Raw genomic sequence first — 23,747 nt, 5'->3', positions numbered from 1 at the left:
GGTTTAAGTTCATATAATAAGCTATGGAAGGATTGAAGGACAAGTTATTTAAGGAAATTAAGTTTGTTGGGACTTTGGAGAAAATATGAAGGGCAATTTTGGCCCAACTTGGAGGAAGAATATCTTTTAGTATATGTGAAGTATTGAAGCGAAGAAAAAGCCTAAAGTGAAGTACATGAAATGTAGTTTCCAACACAACAAACCGCGTGTCGATCCGACGTCGGAATAGAGAATTATGAGCATTTTAAGATGGGCTGTCAGAGCAGGGAATTAAACCTACTCGAACGCGCCAGAAGGTGGCGCGAACGCGCAGAGGAGAACCCAGCAACTCAGTGCGAACGGGCCACAAGGTAGCGCGATCGCGCTAAGCAATTTTTGAGTCGGTGCTAACTGACTCTAGCCAAGTATAAAAGGGGGTTTACCCCCTTATTTTCAGACCAAATACTCCCTAAAAGTTCCCAAATATTCTGGAGAGTTGCCCCAACTTCCGCTCACTAAATGTTACCGCGAATTAAGTGAAATCTCCGGATTTAGGTCCGGACAGCTTATAGTTGTGATGATAATATCGTATTGCGGCGAAACTTGGCTTGGATTTATGGTGGTAATTGGAGGTATTGCAGTTCTAGCGGGTGAAAGGTATGAATCTTTCCTTATAAATATTGATTTAAGCTTATTTACGGAAGAAAAGTTATTAAATGATCATATAATGAATTTATGGGTTGAGAAATTGGATAAAACATCGTGTGGGATGTTTTATGGAATATATTGGTATGGATAATGGTGTTGTTGATGTTGGTACTATTGTTGTTATTTTTGGTTGTCGTATAATGATTTCGGGCTAGGCATATAAACAGGAGAGATGTTGCCCGAATTTCGGCATATTTTAAATGAATTTAAATTGAAGGCTTAAGACAAGTGTATAATGGTGAGCCTAACAATAGTATAAATGGTTTTATATGTAGATTACGAGACTACGAACGATCTTAAGTAGATTGCAAGCCAGGAGGTAGGTTGGTGTCACGACTCGACTAGGGGCCATGACGGGTACTCGGGGCTAACCACCGAGCTCCGCTCATACCATTACCCATCGTACTCATCAAGCGTTCATTCATTAATCTTATACTCAAGTCATAGGAAAAAACATTTTTCACTTCGAAACATAATTACCTTTATATACATAAGTCCTTCGGCTATCAAAATAATGTACGTACAATAAGGACATCGTGAGACCATACTACCCACACATACGCATCTATGAGCCTCTACTAGAGTACTAGACATATGGACGGGACAGAACCCCGTCATGCCCAAAACATATATATACATAAAGGAATAAATCAATGGCACCTCCGGAATAATGGGGTGCTCTCAAAATCTGTTAGTAGCTCCTACGAGTCTGGATCACCTCCCTTCCTACCTGTGGGCATGAACACAGTGTCCAAAGAAAACGGACGTCAGTACGAACATTGTACTGAGTATGTAAGGCATGAATGAAATGAACATAATAGAGAAATCATAAGACATAAGATGAAGATATAACCTGCGTAACTTTTAAGGGTGGATACATTTTATACATATATCATATATAGTCATAGTACATGTATCATCATAGCGCATACATCATCGTATCATATATATCATCATCGTTAACCCGCGTCTGGGTAACCGTCATATGCCGCCCACTAGTGGTGTCATGTCCGGCCATATAGGCACGGTGTAATCATATGCAGCCCGCCTTCGCGGTGACATGTCCGGCCATCTAGGAACGGTGTAATCGTACGCAGCCCGCCTTCAGGGTGACATGTCCGGCCATCTAGGCACGGTGTAATCGTACGCAGCCCGCCTTCGGGGTGACATGTCCGGCCATCTAGGCACGGTGTAATCATATGCAGCCTGCCTTCGCGGTGACATGTCCGGCTATCTAGGCATGGTGTAATCTCATTATCATATACATCTCATAAAACGTGCATTAGAACTCAAAATCAAACTATAACTCTATCGGGGTGACGTAAGGTCGAGGACCCCCGATTCCATTATGGAGTAATCATAATCATCATACCTTACCTTGAAGGAACTAGCATCATAAGGTGGGTCTAGCAACAATGAATAACCTCAAAGAATCAAATAAGGATCATTAGCCTCGTGGAAATATCATATCATGAGCTTTAGAATCTTTAGGCTTAAACTCATCATCATCATTATCATATTCATGACATATCTCTTATCTTTATCTCATAAGTAGTTCTTAATAGTCATAGGCTTATAATTTCCAGAACGTAAGAAGGTCATGGGAGATAAGGAACCCAAATCATAAAAAAGGTTTATCAAACTCATAAATAGCATCATCTTCACCATCGTTATCGTAGAACATGTCTCATCTCTAGCTCATAAGAAACTCTTAAGAATCATGAACTCTCAACTTTTGGGATATAAGAAGGTCATAGAAATATATAGAGAATGATAATATAAGAGTCATGCCTTTATGAAAGAAAAAGGGCTAGCCTTACATGCCTTTTCGTCTTTCTAACTTGTCAACTATACACTTCCGTCCAAGTTCGTAACTCTACATTCAAAGGAATTCGTGCTATGATTAGATATTCAGAGACATACTTATGCTTAGGCTAAAGCTAACGAAAATTGGGCAGCATTTCCCTTGTTTTTTACAACTTTCCCCATATGATGTAACAACTCCCAACATCAGTAACAACATTCATAATATCATAATCAATAACTTTGTCAAGTTCGTCATTATCCAATTTCCACAATTTTCTCTCAAGGTCATTCACAACGATGGTCATAATACAACATTACATTCATTCACATATCATGCTTCTCTAACATTCTTATTATTGTTTATAATAGGCTTATACTCATAATACCTCAAGGGTTATGATTCATGTCAACTATTATTCAAGAACACCATAATTTCACACTTGGGCTCCATATTCTACTTTCATCCATAATCTAAGTCTTTCAACCATTCAATATTCTGAATAACATGTAATGATCATGAAACTCACCTTTGATTGTGTAGGAGCAAGTTTTTGATGAAAATGCTTCACTTGAAGAAAAACCCTAGCTTCAACCCAAAGAGATTTCTTGACTCTAGCAATCCCTAAGAGCTTCCTTACTCTTGTTTTCCTTGGATTGATGATATTGATCTTTGATTTGCCTTGGATTTATGTTGATGAAATATGTAGAACCCTCTAGAAGTCTTGAGAGATATGGAGAAGTGGAAAGAATGAGAAAATAAGAGTGAGAACACATTTATATACTTGAAAATAACTCAGCCCGTCGGGACTCATACGGACCCTTATACGGTCCGTATAATGTTAGCTGGTGATCCAGGTTGTTTCCCTCTCGACGATGAAGCTTATCCCCCATCGTCTCACTAGCCGACCTTGACCCCTGTTATACGGTCCGTATAAGTGTCTGTGGTTCATCATCAGGGAAAACATATCTTCTGTTGGGTTATACGGACCCTTATACGGACTGTATAAAGTTATACGGACCGTATAAGTGGTCGTATAACTCCACTTTTCTGGAATTGTTTCCGTTGTTTCGTTTGATCTCCGATCCTTATGGAACCTTCTTAACACTTGTTTAACACTTCATTAGCAATCTAAGGAGCGTTATAACTTTTCCTCAAGACGTTATTAAATCAACATTAGCTCGGTACTTTGTTAACCCTTTTTCAAAACACAACTTATACTTACATTATTTAACAAACTTTCTTTCCTTATCTCTAATTTCTTTGAAATATCAATTAGAATCGTTAAGTAACCTTTCTTACTTATAGGGACATCGCATATGCCTCACCCTACGATAGTCCATTCACTGTGCAACAATATGAAATTTTTCGAGGTGTTACAATTGGAAAGTCGGAAAGAAAGCTTCCAGGTATGTTAAGGCTAAACCCTTCTTTCTCAAGGCATGATTCCTTTGTTGTGAACCTTTATATGATATCCTCGATAACCCTATTTCTAAAATACCAAAGCTTACGGTTCCTGATGTTCCTGTGACATCATTGAACTTGTTTCATGGTTATTGATGTTATTCATTGATGATGATCTTACCTTATGATTTTGTTCCTTCAAGGTGAGATGTGTTCATGATGATGGTTCCATAATAATAATCCAACGAGTTTAGGAATAGGTTCTTAAGGAATGATTTATAGGACATGAATAGAGTGCTAGTGGAGGATCCCTAATGAGGTATTTAATGTTCGAAGAGAGGTTTATGTTGTATCTTAGGAATTGGTTATTGTCTAGTCAAGCGGAAAGAAGTACTACTGGCCTGAGTTGTGCTTATAAGTCCTATGTGATTATGTAGACCCTACGGGTTAAGTGATGACCATGGGAAGTGTATAGAGAATACTTGTAGAAGTTTGGTTATGATGTCAATTATAATTACCACTGGTCTATGACCAGTCGGGCAGATGTTACCACCGGGCTACGGCCGGTTGGACAGATATGTGTTTACTACCATGCTACGGCCGGTTGGGCCGTTATTACCACCGAGCTACGACCGGTCGGGCAGTTGCGCTCTACCATCGGAAGATTATCGGACGGGCAGTTACCATCATGCTACGGCCGGTGGGGCAGTTACAACTGATTAGTTGGGCAGTTAGTACCAAGACGGTAAGTAAGGTAGAGACATAGTATTGTACATAGATGTAGTTAAAGATATGAGAGTATTAAGAGACATGCGTACTAGATTCTCATCGGTAAGTCAGAAGTGTCAGGTTGATTCTTATCCTCTTTCTTTGCAGCATATATTGATTATATTACATTTTCGCCTTACATACTCGGTACATTATTCGTACTGACGTCCTTTCTTGTGGACGCTACGTTCATGCCCGCAGGTATAGACAGACGAGACGAGGATCTACCCAGTAGGCTACTTTCAAGTACCAGTTTTGATGGGTGGGCTCCACTTCTTCTTGGAGCATTGCCGAGTATGGGTCGTACTTGTACTTTTTGTTAGGAGTATGTCGGGGGCCGTGTCTCGACTTGTATACTTCAGTCAGGTTCATAGAGGCTTTGCTGACAGTGTTTTGTATACCGCGTAGTTATGTCTTGCCAGTTGTTATATCGGCTTCGTGGGCCCATTCTATATATATATATAGATATATCTTGTGTATGATATATGTTTGTATTTGGCCCCCGGGTCTTATTTTGTTGTTTGAGACATAGAGGATGCGAGTTATAAGTTGGTTCACTCGGTTTCCATAAGATGTCGGGTGCTAGTCACGCCTTACCAATGTTGAGGTGTGACACAATATGACAAACTCAACTTTTTCCAATAACCAATTCATCATTTTAAATAAAATGACATGAAGTTTGAGGGATTATGGCCGGAATTCGGTATTAAGTTTCTTACATATCTTAGGTTACATGAGAAGTCATGCCACATGTATTTTGGGATACGCTTGACTTACGCACAATTAAAATTTTAAAAACTACCCAGTGTTGAATTATTGAGAGACTGGGGAGTCTGCATGGAATTGGAGAAGTTTGGAATATGGCCGAGCTCCGATGTCAAGTTTGCCTACATATCTCCTGTATGGTGAATTAGATCGTATGTAGTTCGATTCAAATGATTGAAAGGGAATTTCTATATGTAGATAGAACATTTGGTTCAAGATAGATGACTAATGTAATCTGAGTACGAAAAGGAGGCATGTATTCTCTTAGTCATGAGTATGGTGCACTTCACCCCCATAAGTAGAACTAACATGGCCATAATTCCCATAGATCTCAAGTGTGTCATCATCTAGATTTGGGTAAAAGCGAAGATGCTGCGGTGGATACGAATTTTACACTGGTTGTGAAACCAAAAACTGTCAATTTTACCTCCTTAGTAAAATGACCTAGACAAGGGAGAATACCTACATGTCTTCTTATAGGGATGTAGTTTGAATACGATAAAAGGTGATCCTCAACTCACGGCTGAAGAGCTTGAGCCCCTCTTCGGCAATATGCCTAGTTTGCTATTAAGAAAAAGTTCCACGTTGCTCCGAATGCATCTGGAGCCGCATTTGGAATGAATAATATTTGTCGATTCTGATAAAAGGTGCCATCTGAAACTTCTAAGTGAGCTACATACGTCATCCTCTCGGACCGTTCGATAATTAAAGAGACACTTTTTTGGCTGCAACTGTCATCCTTTTTGGATGGTTTTGTATGACTGAGTGGTCATCACGACTGTGAATGAATAATGTCATTCTTGTCTAGACAATCTAACACATAAATATGGCCTCTTTGTTTTGAATGGGTGATGGCCCTCACGACTGTGAATAAATAACGGCCCTCATGGCGACATGTGATATCCTCGACTAGATGATGAGAAAATAAATATGATGGCCCTCACAACAACTGATGCCATCCTCTTGGATGGTTCAAAATATGATAAATGCCCTCTCGGCATGCACATGTCATCCTCCTAGATGATTTGAAATTTCACCCTCTCGGGTGGTTCACAATATCACTTCCTTAGTGGTTCGAAAAGGTAAGTATCATCTTGATACTTTGCCATCGTCATCTTGATGATTTTTTTGAAAAATTCACCTTGGTGAAAATTTCATCATTTGGATGGTCCACAAAAGATGAATGGACCTCTCAGCATGCAGATGTCACCCTCTTGGGTGGTTCGAAAGGTTACCCTCTTGGATGGTTCACAATATCACCTACTTGGTGGTTCAAAAAAGTAAGCATCATCTTGATACTTTGGCACCGTCATTGTAACGACCCGTTCGATCGTTATTACATTTTTGACCATTTTTCCACTGTGACCATTCCCCGAGCCCTATTAGTACTATTTAGACCATGGGGACAGGTGGCACCGTTCCCTAATCATTCGGGTGAGTCTTGATGGGACTTTTGGAAAAATTGGCTTTTAAGAGAAAATTGTTTGACTCATAGTTGACTTTGGGGTAAGCGGACCTTTTTCGGAGTTTCGTCGATTTCAAAAGGTTCGGAGGATCATTTGTGACTGATTGGTGGGTTTGGTTCGGTTCCTAATGCACTTGGGTGTCTTTTGGGACTAGTGTTAGAAGGTTAGTTTTGGGGCTTGACTTGGTCAACGATACCCCCGTTGGGAAATTCGAAGCCTCAGGCGAGTTCGTAGCATGTTTTTATATATGTCTGCATATATTGTATGCGAGCAAATGACCTCGGGTGATAGTCAAAATTTCGGGTTGAGATTGTGAAACTTGGGGGGATTCTGGTGACAGGTGCCCGCTATGGCGGCACCAGGACCGTGGCAGCGGTACCGCAGAAGCAGTAGCCCTGCCGCTGTAGCGGCCACGTGAAATTGGGCAGGACCGCTGAAGTGGTCAGCGGACCGCTGAAATGCCACCGCTGAAGTGGTATAGTGGGCGCTACAGCGGGTGACGAGCAATTAGATTCATTAAATGAGTGTTAAAAGCCCTAAGTCCGTCATTCATTATCATTTTGAAAGTAGAGCTATTGGGAGCATTTCAAGGCAATTCTTGGGGGAAAATCATTGTGGTATGTCCTTCCATCTTCATTGCTATTTCATATTCTATTAATCACCTTAGGAATCCATTAATCATGCTTGTTTAATTAAGAGCTTGAAGATTGAAAGAGGGTTTAATGGGTTCTTCATTCTAGTCTATTAAATCTTGATTTATTGATTGGGTTAGCTTCATTAAGCATGGAATTGATGTTTATAATCTATTGTTGCACGATTCCCTCCTAATTAGTGGCTAATTTATGGAATTGGAAGTTAGGGTTCATACCCAATTGTGGGGGTTTTACCTAGAATCCAAATTTAAGTGATTTGTTAGTTCTCCTAGCTTATAATTGATGAGAATTGATCATCCAAAACATTAATTTCATGTTGAGACCTATAGATTCCTTATTCCATCTTTCTAGCTCATAAACCCCATTCCATAGGTTGGGATTTGGGTCTTGAATAAAAGTGAGTTTGAATGATGTTCTTCTTGATTCTATTTTCATGATACGGATATGTTTAGACTTCCATTATCTCGAGGCTCAAAAGGAAGGGAAAGACTAAGGTTTGATTATTGGAGACTTTGCTGTTCCGCTCTCCAGGTAGGTTATGGTTTACTTTATGGTGAGACTTCGATTAGCAAAGCGTATGTTTAGATGATATTATTGGAGAATGCATGTAAACCTTCAGGTATGAAGTTGGGTTGCATATTGTCTTAGGTTGGGCCTTGTTGTATGATTTGACTGAGTGTACATTGCCTGAGGTTTCTTGCCCAGAATTACTGAGTCTACATTGCTCGAGGTTTCTTGCCAGGAATGAATGAGTGCATGATGCTTGAGGTTTCTTGCCAGGATCGAGAGAGTGCTCGTGATCCGAGGTCATTTTTCGAAGCAATTGGTACATGGACTTTGTGAGTCCCCATGGGTTGTGCTGCCGAGACGTGATGTTCCATCATCGGAGTATATGTGTACGGTGCATATGCATTGCGTTCATCATACATACATTACTACATTGCATTATGCCTTTTGGTTTCCTGTGATATGTAGTGATACGACTGCAATATACTGGTTCGAAATGATTATACTGAGACTTGGAACAGTTGGCCTTAGATGCTATAACATAGGTGATGACTGTTGTGATATGATTGTGATGTACTTGTTCGGATTAATTATACTGAGACTTGGCATAGTTGGGCTTAGATGCTACAACATAGTTGATGACTGTTGTGATATGATTGCGATGTACTGGTTCGGATTGATTGTGCTGAGACATAACACAGTTGGGTTTAGATGCTATAGCATAGGTGATGACTTGTACCGTGGATATGGATTCGTGTTGACCTGTACTTTGTTGGTTTACGTGTTTATTTTTCTTTGTTATCTTTATATACGTTAGCTAGTGTTAGTCGGCCTATGACACCTACCAGTACTTGTTGCTTGTACTGACCTGCAGTTGCTGTATTATTTTATAAATGCAGAGTACCAGGTGGGATCCGCTTCTACTCCTCGTGGATGATATTTGAGGACTGCTGATTCTAATCTCTTCAGGGTGAGCATGAGGACGTTCGCTGTCCAAAGACTCTTCCTTTTATTATGTCTTTATTTCCATACTGAGACATGATTTTTGAGACTATTTATGCATTACTATTATTCAGACTTGTAGTATTTAGTTAGATGCTCTTGTATGACCAGACCAGATACTGGGGTATATTTCATTTACTTCCGCATTTTCTTTATATTATTATTGCGAGACTTACGTTATTTTATCTTCTTCCGCTTTATTTATGTTTTTATGATTATTGGGATAAGGGTTCACTTATTGAGATAGAAAAGATAGGTGCCCGCACGACTTAGTGAAAATGGGTCGTGACAAGTTGGTATCAGAGCCCTAGGTTACCCGGTCTATAATACAAGAGCGTGTCTAGTAGAGTCTCGTGAATCCGTACGATGTGCTCTGTACTTATCTGCGAGAGGCTATAGGACATTTAGGAAACTTCACTTTCTTTCATTCTCTCATGCGACTTCATTCAAATTGGTATCTAGTCAATCCCAATTGGTATCTGGACTTTCTTATCTTAATCACCCATGGAGGGTGGAAAGTCATCCTCGAATTCTTATGTGAATGGTTGATCTATGACATGTTATGGTATGATACGAGATATGTTATTCTGATTCGGACACGTGATCAAGTTCAGTCTCTAGTTATGGCCTAATGATTCGATGGTGTGGAGTTGCGATTAGACTCGGTTATTGTGTGGAATCGCGATTAGACTCGTTTATTGTGGGAGTTTGTAAGAAATGGGAAATATAGTTTAGAGGGTTATAGGGTTTCCATGTTTCAGCGTTGGGTTTCTTGGAAGTGACAAAGTGCATTCATGGCTTAACAATAGAGGGTTGCTCGATGATATGTCGGTTTGGGAAAACTTTAGCTTCATTTAGGCTTCATAAAGGTGTGCGCGACACTGGCGTACCAATGGCGGGTCGACGAGTCAGCAGCGGTAGAGTATTAGACATCAGTATATGAGGACAAGTGCAAGTTCGGTAATGACCATCGAATTTGGGAAAACGTAATATGATCGCGTGTAATGAAGAAAAGAAGTTTACAATAAGGACATGAAGGAAGACTTTTGTGGAAAGCGTGTAGCAAAGTGAGACTTCATAGAATTTCTTAGACATGAGTACTTTTCGTGAGATTGGGAAAGGAAAAATTGGTGTCTGAAATGGTTGTCAGGATAAGGTTGCGACTGGTGCTAAGGGTCATTCTTGTTATGGGCTGATGTGATAAGTTAATGACTTGAAGAGTTACTGGTTGTTTCACTTAGATTTGAGGAGGAATATTGATATTGTTTTGTGGTTTGTTCGGCTTAGATAGATGACTAGTTTAGAGGATCGAGTGGATTTAAGTGTTTATTGGTTGATAGTGATAAAAGTGATTTGAATGAAATACGAGTACTGAAGGATTACAATGAGGCATCTTTCTATCTGGTTCAGGGGATCAAGGTTCATAAGACTTGAGGTGAGGTAGTATGTGTACTTGAGACGTGTTTGGTTTGCAGGGATATTATATCATGATGTATAGTAAGAGGTGCGACCGATGAGGTTGATTGGTGTTTTCGGGGTTAAGAGCAGAAAGGAAATCATTGAAGCAAGACTTAGTGATGTGAGAGCTTGGTTACGGTGGTACAGTGTAGAGTGGGCCTCAGGGTTTAGGGATGAATTGGTATGTTCAGTTGTGTCATGGGTTGATAGAGGTCAGTGGTTGATGAATAGAACGTTATCAGGGTCGGGCCAGTTTAAAAGTTTAGTACTCAGGAGGGTTGATCAGGTGTTACACCTAATGTTGGACTAAGGTTGGGGGCCTTGTATTCATCATGTAAATCTGACTGGATCCCACTACGAGTGGTGTTATTACTCGGCTTATGTGATTGAATAAAAAGGGATAGTCGTGCGAGTGGATAGAGATGTTCAGATTCGATAATTGAGGTAAGAGGTGATTCTTCGAGACTAGCAACGTTAATGATTTTGAGTAAGGGATTAGTAAACAAGGATACTTGAAATGGTAGATCAATGATGGGTTAACTGAGTTAAGTTCAGGATAACATTTCAAAAATTGAGTAAGGCAATTCGGGCAAGAATGCTTTCGTGAGATACATGAGGAGATTAGTAACACTGGCAATGTGATGCGCCAGACTTGGGATTATGCGATACGTTGAATTTAGAGATTTTTCGGTATAGAGTTGAGTGACTTAAGGGAAAACTATAATGAATATAGTGTGTGGCCTACTATTATCTCCAGGTATGATTCAGCTAGTGTACGAGACTTATGGTTATGTGATAGACTACTGAGTGGGTTCGAGTAATGGTCAGACGATGTCGGTGTATGTGAATTGATAGAAATTGAGGAATTAAAGAGTCAAGAAAAGGTACATCTTGGGGATGTCTTGGGTCAGTATGGATTGTGGTATCATTTTCTTGCATATTCCAGATGGGGTGTGATTGTTGAGTAGCTTAAAGAAGGAAGTCTACAGAAATGAACCAAGTGATATGACGAGCTCTCGTGAGGATTTGTGATCATCAATCAGTGGGAAACAAGTTTCAGGTAACCAACATGTTAAGGCTTATGGAAGTGGCTGGTATGGTTCACGGTTGAAAATTTTCGTAACACTCTTCAGTGGATGAGTTAGTGTGGTTTAGGGAAAGGAATTATGAAAATCCCTATTATAGGAAGGCTCGGGTTATATTCTCGAGATGGGACCGTATTCATGGTAAATGTCATATGTTACGAGTTATATTGACTGGGTGTCTTGGATAAGTGTATTTGGATACTAAAGACTTGGAGATTATTGTACTAGGTTGATGCAAGAGGTTGCGAGAGTTGTTGCATTCAGAAATGTTACGGGCTTGTCGAGGTATTACAATGAAAGGTTCGATGGTTAAATGATTATTATATGAGGCTTCAGGTCTTGTGTCGAAAAGTTCAGGGTTGTATCGAATTTGCGTGTTGGGTAAAGGATGAGAAACATGAAGATTGAAATTGTAAGGTATAGCTTTTCGGTACTAAGTTGATAACTTGGATAGAATAATGGTTTACAATGAGCTTAGTGTAGATTTGAGGAGGAACTATTGTGTGAGGGGCCTTTATAGTGATTAGTTGAGTTTCAACGGACTTTTCTTGGTAAGATATTCAGTGGTATGGTTCCTGTATTGTGATTTGAAGGTTTAAGAAGACTTGGAACTATCCAAGTTGGCTGTTAGTAAGATCAATTTTGATGGAATTATGTAGGGAACTTAGATGAATCAAGGATTCTTTTTGGCGAGAGCAAGTCATGGTTTCGGGTTTGTGGTGTGTGTGTTCATGTTCTAAGAAATCGCAGTGCGAAAAATGACATTTGCAAGTGCGAAGGAAAGGTTAACAGAATTAAAATATCTTGCCGATTCATAATAGGGTATGGTTTGTGGCCATGTTTCGAAGGATTGCGTGATTTGGGAAAGTGTTTGTGGGACCTATTGAACGCGTTCAGAGTTGCGATTTTATCAAATCGAAGAATTCGAGCAAAGTAATTTGTGTATTTAAGGGCAAGTTACGAGGGAAATTCAAATACAGAGATATGAGAATTGGAACTTGAGCTAAGTTTAGAGAGTTGTGACTAGCAAAGTGAGCGATCAGGTTTTTCTGAGTATTACACCCAACAAAGGTGATATGTGATGTGGGAAGGAGGGCAAGTGTGCCCGAGGTGTAATGGCCTGTTTGAGATTATTCATTGTGTTGATCCTGTGTTTTATGAGTTAGTTTTCACCAGGCCTGTCGGGTGTTCATCCGATTTTCCACGTTTCTAGGTTGAAGAAGTACCATTCTGATGGTTCCTGTATCATTTTTTATTGGGATCCAGTTATGTGCGATGAGAATCCTTCTTATTAGGAGGAGCCCGATATATGTTCGAAATATCCCTAGTTGTTGCGGGCTCAGGTATCTTTCCCCGTACTCTTCCTTGTCGCTCGAGGACGAGCGAATGTTTAATTATTATCTGATGTAACGACCCGTTCGGTCATTATTGCATTTTTGACTATTTTTCCACTGTTAACCCTTCCCCGAGCCCTATTAGTACTATTTTGACCCGTAAGGACAGATGGCATGGTTCCCTAGGCATTTGGGTGAGTCTTGATGCGACTTTTGGAAAAAATGGCTTTTAAGTGAAAGTCGTTTGACTCATAGTTGACTTTTGGATAAAGGAACCTTTATCAGAATTTCGTCGATTTCGAGAGGTCCGAATGATCCCTTGTGACTGATTGGTGGGTTTTGTTCGGTTCCCAATACACTCGGGTGTGTTTGGGACTAGTGTTGGAAGGTTGGTTTTGGGGGTTGACTTGGTTAACGAGACCCCAAATGGGTAATCCGAGGCCACGACCGAGTTCGTAGCTTGTTTTTTTGTATGTCTACATATATTGTATGTGAGCAAATGGCCTCGGGTGATAGTCGGGATTTCGGGTTGAGATTGTGAAACTTAGGGGAGGATTCTTGTGTCTGGTTCCCGCTATGGTGGCACTGGGACCGTGGCAGTGGCCATGTAGAATTGGGCAGGACCGATGAAGTGGTCAGGGGACCGCTGAAGTTACACCGCTGAATCGGTATAGTGGGCGCTACAGCGGGTGACGGGCAGTTAGATTCATTAAATGAGTGTTAAAAGCCTTAAGTCCCTCATTCGTTACCATTCCGAAAGTACAGCTATTGGGAGCATTTCAAGGCAATTCTTGGGGGAAAATCATTGTGGTATGTCCTTCCATCTTCATTGCTATTTCATATTCTATTAATCACCTTAGGAATACATTAATCATGGTAGTTTAATTAAGAGCTTGAAGATTGAAAGAGGGTTCAATGGGTTCTTCATTCTAGGCTATTACGTCTTGATTTATTGTTTGGGTTAGCTTCATTAAGCATGATATTGATGTTTAGAATCTATTATTGCATGATTCCTTCCTAATTAGTGGCTAATTTATGGAATTGGAAGTTAGGATTCATACCCAAATTTGGGGGTTTTACCTAGAATTCAAATTTAAGTGATTTGTTAGTTCTCCTAGCTTATAATTGATGAGAATTGATCACCTAGAACATTAATTTTAAGTTGAGACCTATAGATTCCTTATTCCATCTTTCTAGTTCATAAACCTCATTCCATAGGTTAGGATTTGGGTCTTGAATAGAAATAAAGTTTGAATGATGTTCTTCTTAATTCTAATTGCGTGATTCGGATATGTTTAGACTTGTATTATCTCGAGGCTCAAAGGAAGGGAAAGACTAAGGTTTGATTATTGGAGACTTTGCTGTTCCGCTCTCCAGATAGGTTATTGTTTACCTTATGGTGAGACTTCGATTAGCAAAGCGTATGTTTAGATGATATTATCGGAGAATGCATGTAAACCTTCAGGTATAAAGTTGGGTTGGATATTGTCTTAGGTTGGGCCTTGTTGTATGATTTGGGGGCTAGCCATCGCATTGTGTAGATTTACTTATCTTATTCTATTTACTTGTTGGCTCATTGCCACATTGAGCCATTGGGTAATTGTGACTAGTGATATATCATGACTATGATATTACGGTACTTTACTTGATTGACATTGAGATGAGATTGTGATTTCATTGTGGCTTATTGTGTAGCCTTATTATTGATATTACTTGTGTGGTACTGTTTGGGATTGAATTGGTTCTTGATATTACATTGCATCGTATTCATACTCATTTCCATGATTCATTGATATTGCATGGTTATGGTATTGATGATGATAAGTGAGAAGTGTAGCCCCCGAGGTTTCCGCTGGAGAGCATAAAAGAAAGATGAGAGTCCGTGATCCGAGGTCATTTACCGGAGCGGACTAAGTGTACGTTGTCCGAGGTTTCTTGCCCAGAATGACTGAGTGTACATTTCTCGTGGTTTTTTGCCGGGAAAGAATGAGTGTACCATGCTCAAGGTTTTTTGCCTGGATCGAGAGAGTGCTCGTAATCTGAGGTCATTTTCCAGAGCGAGTGGTACATGGACTTCGCAGGTCCCCCATAGGTTTTGCTACCGAGATGTGATGTTCCATCATCGGAATACATGTGTACTGTGTATATGTATTGCATTCATCATACATACATTATTGCACTATATTGTTCCTTTTGGTTGCTTGTGATATGTAGTGATACGGCTGTGATATACTGGTTCGGAATGGTTATACTGAGACTTGGCTTAGTTGGGCTTAGATGCTATAACATAGGTGATGACTGTTTTGATATGAGTGTGATGTATTGGTTCAGATTGATTATACTGAGACCTGGCACAGTTGGCTTAGGTGCTATAACATTGGTGATGACTGTTGTGATATGATTGTGATGTATTGGTTCAGATTGATTATACTGAGACTTGGCACAGTTGGCTTAGATGCTATAACATAGGTGATGACTGTTGTGATATGATTGTGATGTACTGGTTCAGATTGATTATACTGAGACTTGTACAGTTGGGCTTAGATGCTATAACATAGGTGATAACTGTTGTGATATGATTGTGATGTATTGGTTCAGATTGATTATACTGAGACTTGGCACAGTTGGCTTAGATGCTATAACATAGTTGATGACTCGTACCATGAATATGGATTCATGTTGACTTGTGCATTCTTGGTTTACGTTTTTATCTTGCTTTTGTTGTCTTTATATACGTTAGATATTGTAGGACTATGATACCTATCAGTACTTGTTGTTTGTACTGACCTGCACTTGCTGCATTCTTTTATGAATGCAGAGTATCAGGTGGGATCCACTTCTACTCCTTGTGGCTGATATTCAAGGATTGCTGATTCAAGTCACTTTTGGGTGAGCATGAGGACGTTCGCTGCTCGAAGACTCTTCCTTTTATTATGTCTTTATTTCCATCCTGAGACATTATTTTTGAGACTATTTATGTATTACTATTTTTCAGACTTGTAGTATTTAATTAGATGCTCTTGTATGACTAAACCAGATACTATGGTGGATTTTATTTACTTCCGTATTTTCTTTATATTATTATCGCAAGACTTACGTAATTCTATATTCTTCCACTTTATTTATGTTTTTATGATTGTTGGGATAAGGATTCGCTTACTGAGGTGGGAAAGGTAGGTAGCCGCACGACTTATTGAAAATGGGTCGTAACATTCATCTTGACGGTTTTTCAAAAATTCACCTCCTGGTGGTTCGAAAAATTTCATCCTTTTGGATGGTTCACAAACGATGAATGGGCCTCTCGGCATGTAGATGTCACCCTCTTGGTTGTTCTAAATAAATAATGGCCCTCTCAGTTGCTTACATCATCCTTTGGATGGTTGAAAATTAATAATAGCCCTCTCGGCTGCAAGTATCATCCCTCTGGATGATTTAAAAATGAATAATGGCCCTCTCGGCTGCAAATATCATCCCTCTGGATGGTTTAAATTAAATAAATGGCCCTCTTGGCTACGAATATCATCCTTTGGATGGTTGAAAATAAAGAAATGGCCCTCTCAGCTGCATATATCTTCCTCTTGGATGGTTGAAAATAAAGAATGGCCCTCTTGGATGGTTGAAAATAAAGAATGGCCCTCTTGGCTGCATATATCATCCTCTTGGATGGTTGAACAATAAAGAATGACCTTATCAACTGCATATATCATCCTTTTGGATGGTTGAAAATAAAGATAGGCCCTCTCGGTTGCATATATCATCCTCTTGGATGGTTGTAAATAAAGAATGGCCCTCTCGGCTACATATATCATCCTCTTGGATGGTTGAAAATAAAGAATAGCCCTCTTGGCACCATATATCATCATCCTCTTGGATGGTTGAAAAATAAAGAAATGACCTTCTTGGCTGCATATATAATCCTTTTGGATGGTTGAAAATAAAGATAGGCCCTCTCGGCTGCATATATCATCCTCTTGGATGGTTGAAAATAAGGAATGGCCCTCTCGGCTACATATATCATCATTTTGGATGGTTGAAAATAAAGAATGGCCCTTTCGACTGCATGCATCAACCTCCTGGACGGTTTAAAATAAATAATGGTGCTTCGGGGTATATATCATCCTCTTCTATGATTAAAAAAAATAATGGCCCTCTCGGTTACATGTATCCTCCTCCTGGATGGTTTAAAATAAATAATGGCCCTCTGAGCTACAAAAATTATCCTAAAAGCAAACGATTAGTTGATAAATGGTTGGTGAATTAAAGGACCTGCATCCAAAAAAAAATTTGTTAGTTTGTGAGACTAATTTGTGCCGGCTAGGCCTAGTTGTCTTGCTCTTCTTATCTTGGTAGGTTTAACAATCCATCTGGTCTTCCGAGTCACGATAGATTGAAGACAAAATCAAAACCAATTTGTTGAAAATAAAGACATTTCGTAAGCGTTAGTCATAATTTAAACAAAAAAGTAGTTTAAAAAAACTTTGCCCATTGATATCATGATATGCGCAGCACGAATGATTTTTTTTTGCCATGGGTCTTGATCTCGATATGCAATCTTTGTTGGAAGTTTTGAGGACCCCCTCAAAAATTCTGGCCCAGTTAAAGTAACCACATAACTCTTGAACTTCTTTGCAAATTGTGATGTAGTTCATTGTGGAATTTTTGAGGCCCCCTTAAAATTCAGCCCAGTTCTATTTCAACTGAAAGCTCGTGTTCGTTTGTAGGGGAATGTCATCTTTGTGGAATTTTAGAGACCTTCTCAAAAATTCTACCACAGTTTCTACCCTAAGGGTTAATGGAGATTTTTAGAGATATGACCAAGCCTATAAGGCGCCTATGTATCCTGTAAAGACAGGAATTAGGTCGTACGTAGTTCAGGAATAAACTAGGTAAAAAAAGAAATCGATAAAGTGACCTCGTCCGATGTGGACTGCCTACATATCTTGCCCCTCAAGAAATCAGGTCATCATGTAGTTCATAGTACAAAGAAAATCATTTGGATTTCTATTACAAAATGAGGCAAATCCCGATATGGATTTTCTACGCATCGCACCGTAAGGGATAGGTCAATTGTAGTCAAATTTACAAAAAAAAAAATTATGTAATTACAAGGAAAATTGGAACAAACTTCAAGCATAGTATCTCTTTATAGCGTCTGAGTTGATTGCTTTTGTCCACTCTATACCGTCCATTTTTGCTAAAACAAGTGCGCCTCCTGACACTACTTTGCGAAAACCATAAGGCCCTTGCCAGTTTGGTACGAACTTCCCTTTGTACTCATCTTGATGCTGGAATATATGCTTCAACACCAATTTCCCTACTTCGAAGTGCCGAGCTTTTACTTTCTTGTTGAAGGCTCAAATCGTTATTTTCTGATATAGTGGACCATGACAGACTTCAGTCATTCTCTTCTCATCGATCAATGCCAATTTCTCATACCGCTTACTAACCTATTTAGAATCACTCAATTTGGCTTCTTGGAAGATTCTCAATGATGGTATCTCTACATCGGCTAGTATTACTGCTTCAGTATCATATACCAGTAAATAGGGAGTTGCCTCAGTTGAAGTTCGTGCTATCGTGCTGTAACCCAATAAGGCATAGGGAAACATATTGTGCCAACCCTTATGGTTATTGATCATCTTCCTTAATATTATCTTGATGTTTTTGTTGGCAACCTCCACGGCTCTATTCATTTGCAACCGTTATGCGGTTGAGTTGTGATGAGTGATTTTACATTGTTCACATATCTCTTTCATCAAGTGACTATTCAAATTTTCTCCATTGTCCGTGATGATGGAATCTGGAACCCCAAACCGGTATATTATATTATTGCAAGCAAAATATGCTACTACCTTCTTCATCACAGATTTGTAGGAGGTGACTTCTACCCACTTGGTGAAATAGTCGATGGCGACTAAAATGAATATGTGCCCATTGAGGTGGCCGGCTTGATGGGACCAACAACATCCATGCCCCAAGCTGCGAATGGCCAAGGGGAACTAATAACATTGAGCTCGCTTGGCAAGACTCGAATCAAATCTCCATGTATTAGGCACTGATGACATCTTTGTACTAACCTTCCATGGTCATCCAGAATTACCCTGCTCGTAGGATCTTTCTAGCAGGGGTGAATCCATTCATGTGTGCTCCACATACTCCTGTGTGTACCTTCAAGAAATCTTTTAGACTCTTCAGTATCCACACATCTCAATAGTCCTAAGTCAGGAGTTCTCCTACAAAGGATTTCCTCGCTTAAGAAGAAATTATTGGCCATTCTTCGGATTGTCTTCTTTTGACTGTTCGTTGCATATTTTGGATATTCTCCGTTTTCCAAATACCTCTTCATATCAGTGTACCATGGCTTCCCATCTAGCTTTGCTTCCACACGAGAACCATATGCGTGTTGCTCCTTCAAATTTATCTCAAGTGGATCGATGTAACTCCTTTCTGGATATTGTATCATGGATGATATGGTAGCGAGAGCGTCACCAAGCTCATTCTGTACTCTCGGGGTGTTTTTAAACTCAATCTTTCTGAACCTTTTGCAAAACTTTTGCACAAGATATATGGTAGAATCTTGGTGTTCTGTGTGGCCCATTCTCCTTGAACCTGATGAATTAACAAGTCCGAATCACAACTCAACAACAATTACTGGATATTTATATCAAAAACAAATCTTAGACCAAGAATGCATGCTTCATATTTTTTCCATGTTATTGGTGCACAGAAATTTGAGCTTTGCCGCTACTAGATAGTGTTGTCCGGATTCTGATACCAATACCGCTCTGATCCCGAATACCTTGAAATTCACCGCTCCATTAAAGAACATTCTCCAAACCGGATACGATTCTCCAATGTCTTTACCTATGGACAATATTTCTTCATTGGGCAAATATGTTCTAAGAGACTAATACTTTTCATTGACTGGGTTTTCTGCAAGATGATCGGCCAAGGCTTGCCCCTTGACTGCTTTCTGGGTCATGTAAACAATATCAAACTCACTTAATAGCATCTTCCATTTAGCCAGTTTCCTAGTCGACATTGGTTTATGAAATATGTAGTTCAAATGGTCCATTCTTGAAATGAGATGAGTGGTATAAGCTGATAGATAATGTCTTAACTTTTGAGCAACCCAAGTCAGAGCACAACAAGTTATCTCCAAAAGGGTATAACGAGCCTCATAGGGTGTAAACTTCTTACTCAAGTAATAGATGGATCGCTCTTTCTTTCCAGTTTCAGCATGTTGCCCCAATACACACCTAAATACATTGTCTGAGATGGACAAATATAGCAACAAAGGACTGCCACGTCATAGTGGTACCAGCATCAATGGATTAGAGAGATAATCTTTGATCCTATAAAAAGCCTTTTGACATTCTTCCATCCATTTTTTTGGAGCATTTTTTTCATAGTAACTTGAGTATGGGCTCACAGATAATAGTCGATTGCGCTATGAAACGACTGATGTAGTTTAGTCTTCCCAGGAAACTCATCACTTCTTTCTTGGATTGCATTAATTTTTTAGGGATCTAGCTCTATGCCTCTCCTGCTACCTATGAAACAGAATAGTTTCCCTGTCGGCACCCCGAATGTGCACTTGGCTGCGTTTATTTTTAGGTTATACCTTCGTAATCTGTCGAAGAACTTTGGCAGGTGCATTAGATGATTTGAACTCTTCACAAGATTTTATGATGATATCATCTACGTAGACCTCAAATATCCTTGTAAATCATGTCATGGAAGATGGTGGTCATGGCTCTCATGTATGTGGCACCTGTATTTTTTCGACCAAAGGGCATCAGCCAGTAATGCTAGACAACCTAAGGTGTGATGAAAGCCGTCTTTTCTGCATCTTCCTTCTTCCTTCAGGATTTGATGATATCCCGCAAAACAATCTACAAATGATTGCAACTCATGCTTGGCATAATTATCGATGAGTATGTGGATGTTAGGTAGAGGGAAATTATCTTTGGGACTGGCTTTGTTGAGATCCCGATAATTCACACATATTCTGATCTTGCCATCTTTCTTTTGGTACTAGAATGATGTTGGCCGACCAGGTAGGATATTTAGTCACCTCGATGACATTTGATTCAATCTGTTACGAGACATCATTCTTGATTCTCAAGCTTAAATCCGGTTTGAATTTTCTATTTTTTTTTTGCTTCACTGGACTGAATGCTGGATCAATCGGCAACTTGTGGGTCGCAATGTATGTACTTAGCCCTAGCATGTCATTATAGGAGTATGCGAACACATCGATATACCATCTGAGTAGACTGAGTAATTATTCTTTCTACGACGCTATCAAGTGCACACTGACTCTTGTCTCTCTAATTAAATCATCATCCCCCAAATTCATAGTCTCGATTTCATCTAAGTTTGGCTTCTTCAAATCCTCCAAATCCTCTAACTCTTTTGTTAAGTACTCGGGTAGCATAGTATTCTCATCATATTCGTCATACTTATCTTAATCGATTTAAGTCGATTTACCGCGACATGTCATGACACTGAAAGGTTTATTTTCATTTTCACTGAAACATAAAACAGGTTAGAAATTAGGCAATAAGAGCATAAACACAAACATAAATGGTTTTCGAAATAACTGAGGCTTTCATTGAAAATTAAAGGCGTATAAATTGGGTCATGACTCCAATCAACACAAGTCAGACTCCTTTTTGAAACATTATGATAAAATTAAAGACATAAAAGTCTGGGCTTCGGGCCTCATCCAAACCACGCCGATTTTCAAAAGCAGATTTTGTCATTTTTCTACTGAGACATTCGGTTGACCAGGAGCGGAGTAGAAGTCCAATTCTGCAACAGCTCCTCGAGCCCATCATCCCAAGTGGTTGGTGTTACAGCACATTCTTTCAGTATCACAGCACAATCTTCCTCATCAAACATCTCTTTCATCCCTTCCATTAGACCATTTTATTCATACTCTCAAATTCATATAGGAAATGACTGGTATAAGCTCGGAACAAGCTGAATCAAGTTGGGGATGTCTTTCTTCTTTGTACTAGCTTCAGAGATCTCTTCCCCAGTTGGGACTTAACCCAGGCCAAATCGATAGTTCTCTCGAGGTTAACCCAGGCCAAATCGATATTTCTCTCGAGGGGTCGGGACAAGCTCGACTATTCCATCTGATACTTCCCTAATCATGGCTGTGATCGAAACCATTCCTCAGCATGGCCGCAGCGAGCATCTTGTATACAGAGGAAATTGGTGCCTATGGTGTGACGTCTTCATACATAACATTGACAAGCCTCATGATACGGTAGTCAGTCCCTTCGGAACCCCCTCAATAAATGGAATAGAGCATTCAGGATAACTGAGACTACTTCCTTTGAATTACGATTTCGTGATCCTCCCAAGCGAACTTCAGTGATTGATGTAGGGTAGACGACACATCCCCGACCATATGAATCCACGGTCTTCTTAATAGTAAATTGTAATTTGTGGATATGTTCGTCACCTGAAACTCTGTGACAAATTCAATAGGCCCTAGTTGGATACACAAGTCAACTTCTCTAGTAGTGCCACTTTGTGCACCATTGAACGCACTTACTTTCATACGGCTTTGTCAAATCTTCCCCACGTCGTACCCTAGTTTAGTACGAGTCAATTGTGGGCAAATGTTAAGCCCTAATCCATTGTCAATCAGCACTCTTGCTATAAGATTACCCCTACACTTGACAATGATGTGCAAGGCCTTGTTATGCATTACCCCTTCGACTGGTAACGCATCTCTGCAAAAGGAAATTTGATGGTCTGTAGTGACATGGCTCTCTATTGTGGCCAAGTTCTCACTTCTTGTTCCTGATGGTACATGGACTTCGTCAAGAACCTTTAGTAGTGCTTGTCGATATTTTGGGTACTCGTCAAAAGAGCCAATACAAAATGCAGTCTTCTCCAAGTGTTAGACAATTTAATAGTCTTTTGGATGCATTCTTCGCCAGAAGTCTTTGGCCTCACCGTTTGTGATCGGCTTTCTTTGATTATTCTTCCTTGGTTCCCCTTGGACCAATATATCTGGGATATATCATCTCCCAGAGCATGTCGTTCTCTATGCTACGGCGGCTTCCACAATGAACTCTTTTCGGGGAACGATAGAAATATCCCTAGAAAGCTAGGCAATGATTGGTGGTGCGGCCATGACAAGAAACTCAGGCTGGGTAGTTATGTTTAATGCTGATACGGCTTGTGTGATAGAATCGGGCCCCTTTTAACTATGGTGTAATATATAACCCAGTTTTTAGTTTTTCAACTATATCATGGTACAGGCGCCGACCCCCAACATGAATGGTTGTGCTCCAATGATTTGGCAATGGGTTGTTATTCACGTTGGGGGTTGGCGCCTGTACCATGATTACGTTCTGATCAATCAAGTCCTAAATTATGTGTTTCAGGTTAATGCATCCCTCAGTAGTGCGTCCAGCTCCTCTTGAATTGTAAGCACAACGTTGGTCAACCCGAAAGAATCTTATTATTGCATTGATATTCTTGGGATCAACTGTTCAATCATTCATGCCACTCTTAATCGCTCAAAGAGTTAAGTCCGCGTCTCCATCAAAAGTGTGAATACTCGGGGAAGTTTTATTTCAAAATTGGGTTGAGGTAGGTTGTTATACTGGTTAGGTATAGCTTGGTTATGGTATGGTAAAACTTGGTTGTTTTGTGGGGGATTGTGATAAATAGGTGCAGCTGACTCGTAGTTTGGCTGAGGATTCTGATAGGTTGGTACAGGGGGTTCGTAACGAGGTAGAGGATTTTAATACACTGGCGGAGGTGTTTGGTAGTTTGGTTGGGCG

General features: G+C 39.9%; 1 protein-coding gene across 1 annotated transcript in view; it reads right to left on the bottom strand.

Annotated features, from left to right (window-relative positions):
* The window catches only part of LOC132624129 (uncharacterized), a 42,582-nt gene extending 23,051 nt beyond the window's left edge, over positions 1-19,531 (bottom strand). Inside the window, exon 1 of the mRNA XM_060338954.1 lies at positions 19,102-19,531. Within this exon, the coding sequence (XP_060194937.1) occupies positions 19,102-19,531 (430 nt within the window). The remainder of the gene's footprint in view (positions 1-19,101) is intronic.
* Positions 19,532-23,747: the final 4,216 nt, after the last annotated feature.

The sequence above is a fragment of the Lycium barbarum genome, chromosome 12 (genome assembly GCF_019175385.1).
Source record: "Lycium barbarum isolate Lr01 chromosome 12, ASM1917538v2, whole genome shotgun sequence".
NCBI lineage: Eukaryota > Viridiplantae > Streptophyta > Magnoliopsida > Solanales > Solanaceae > Lycium > Lycium barbarum.
This window is presented reverse-complemented; position numbering and strand designations above follow the sequence as displayed.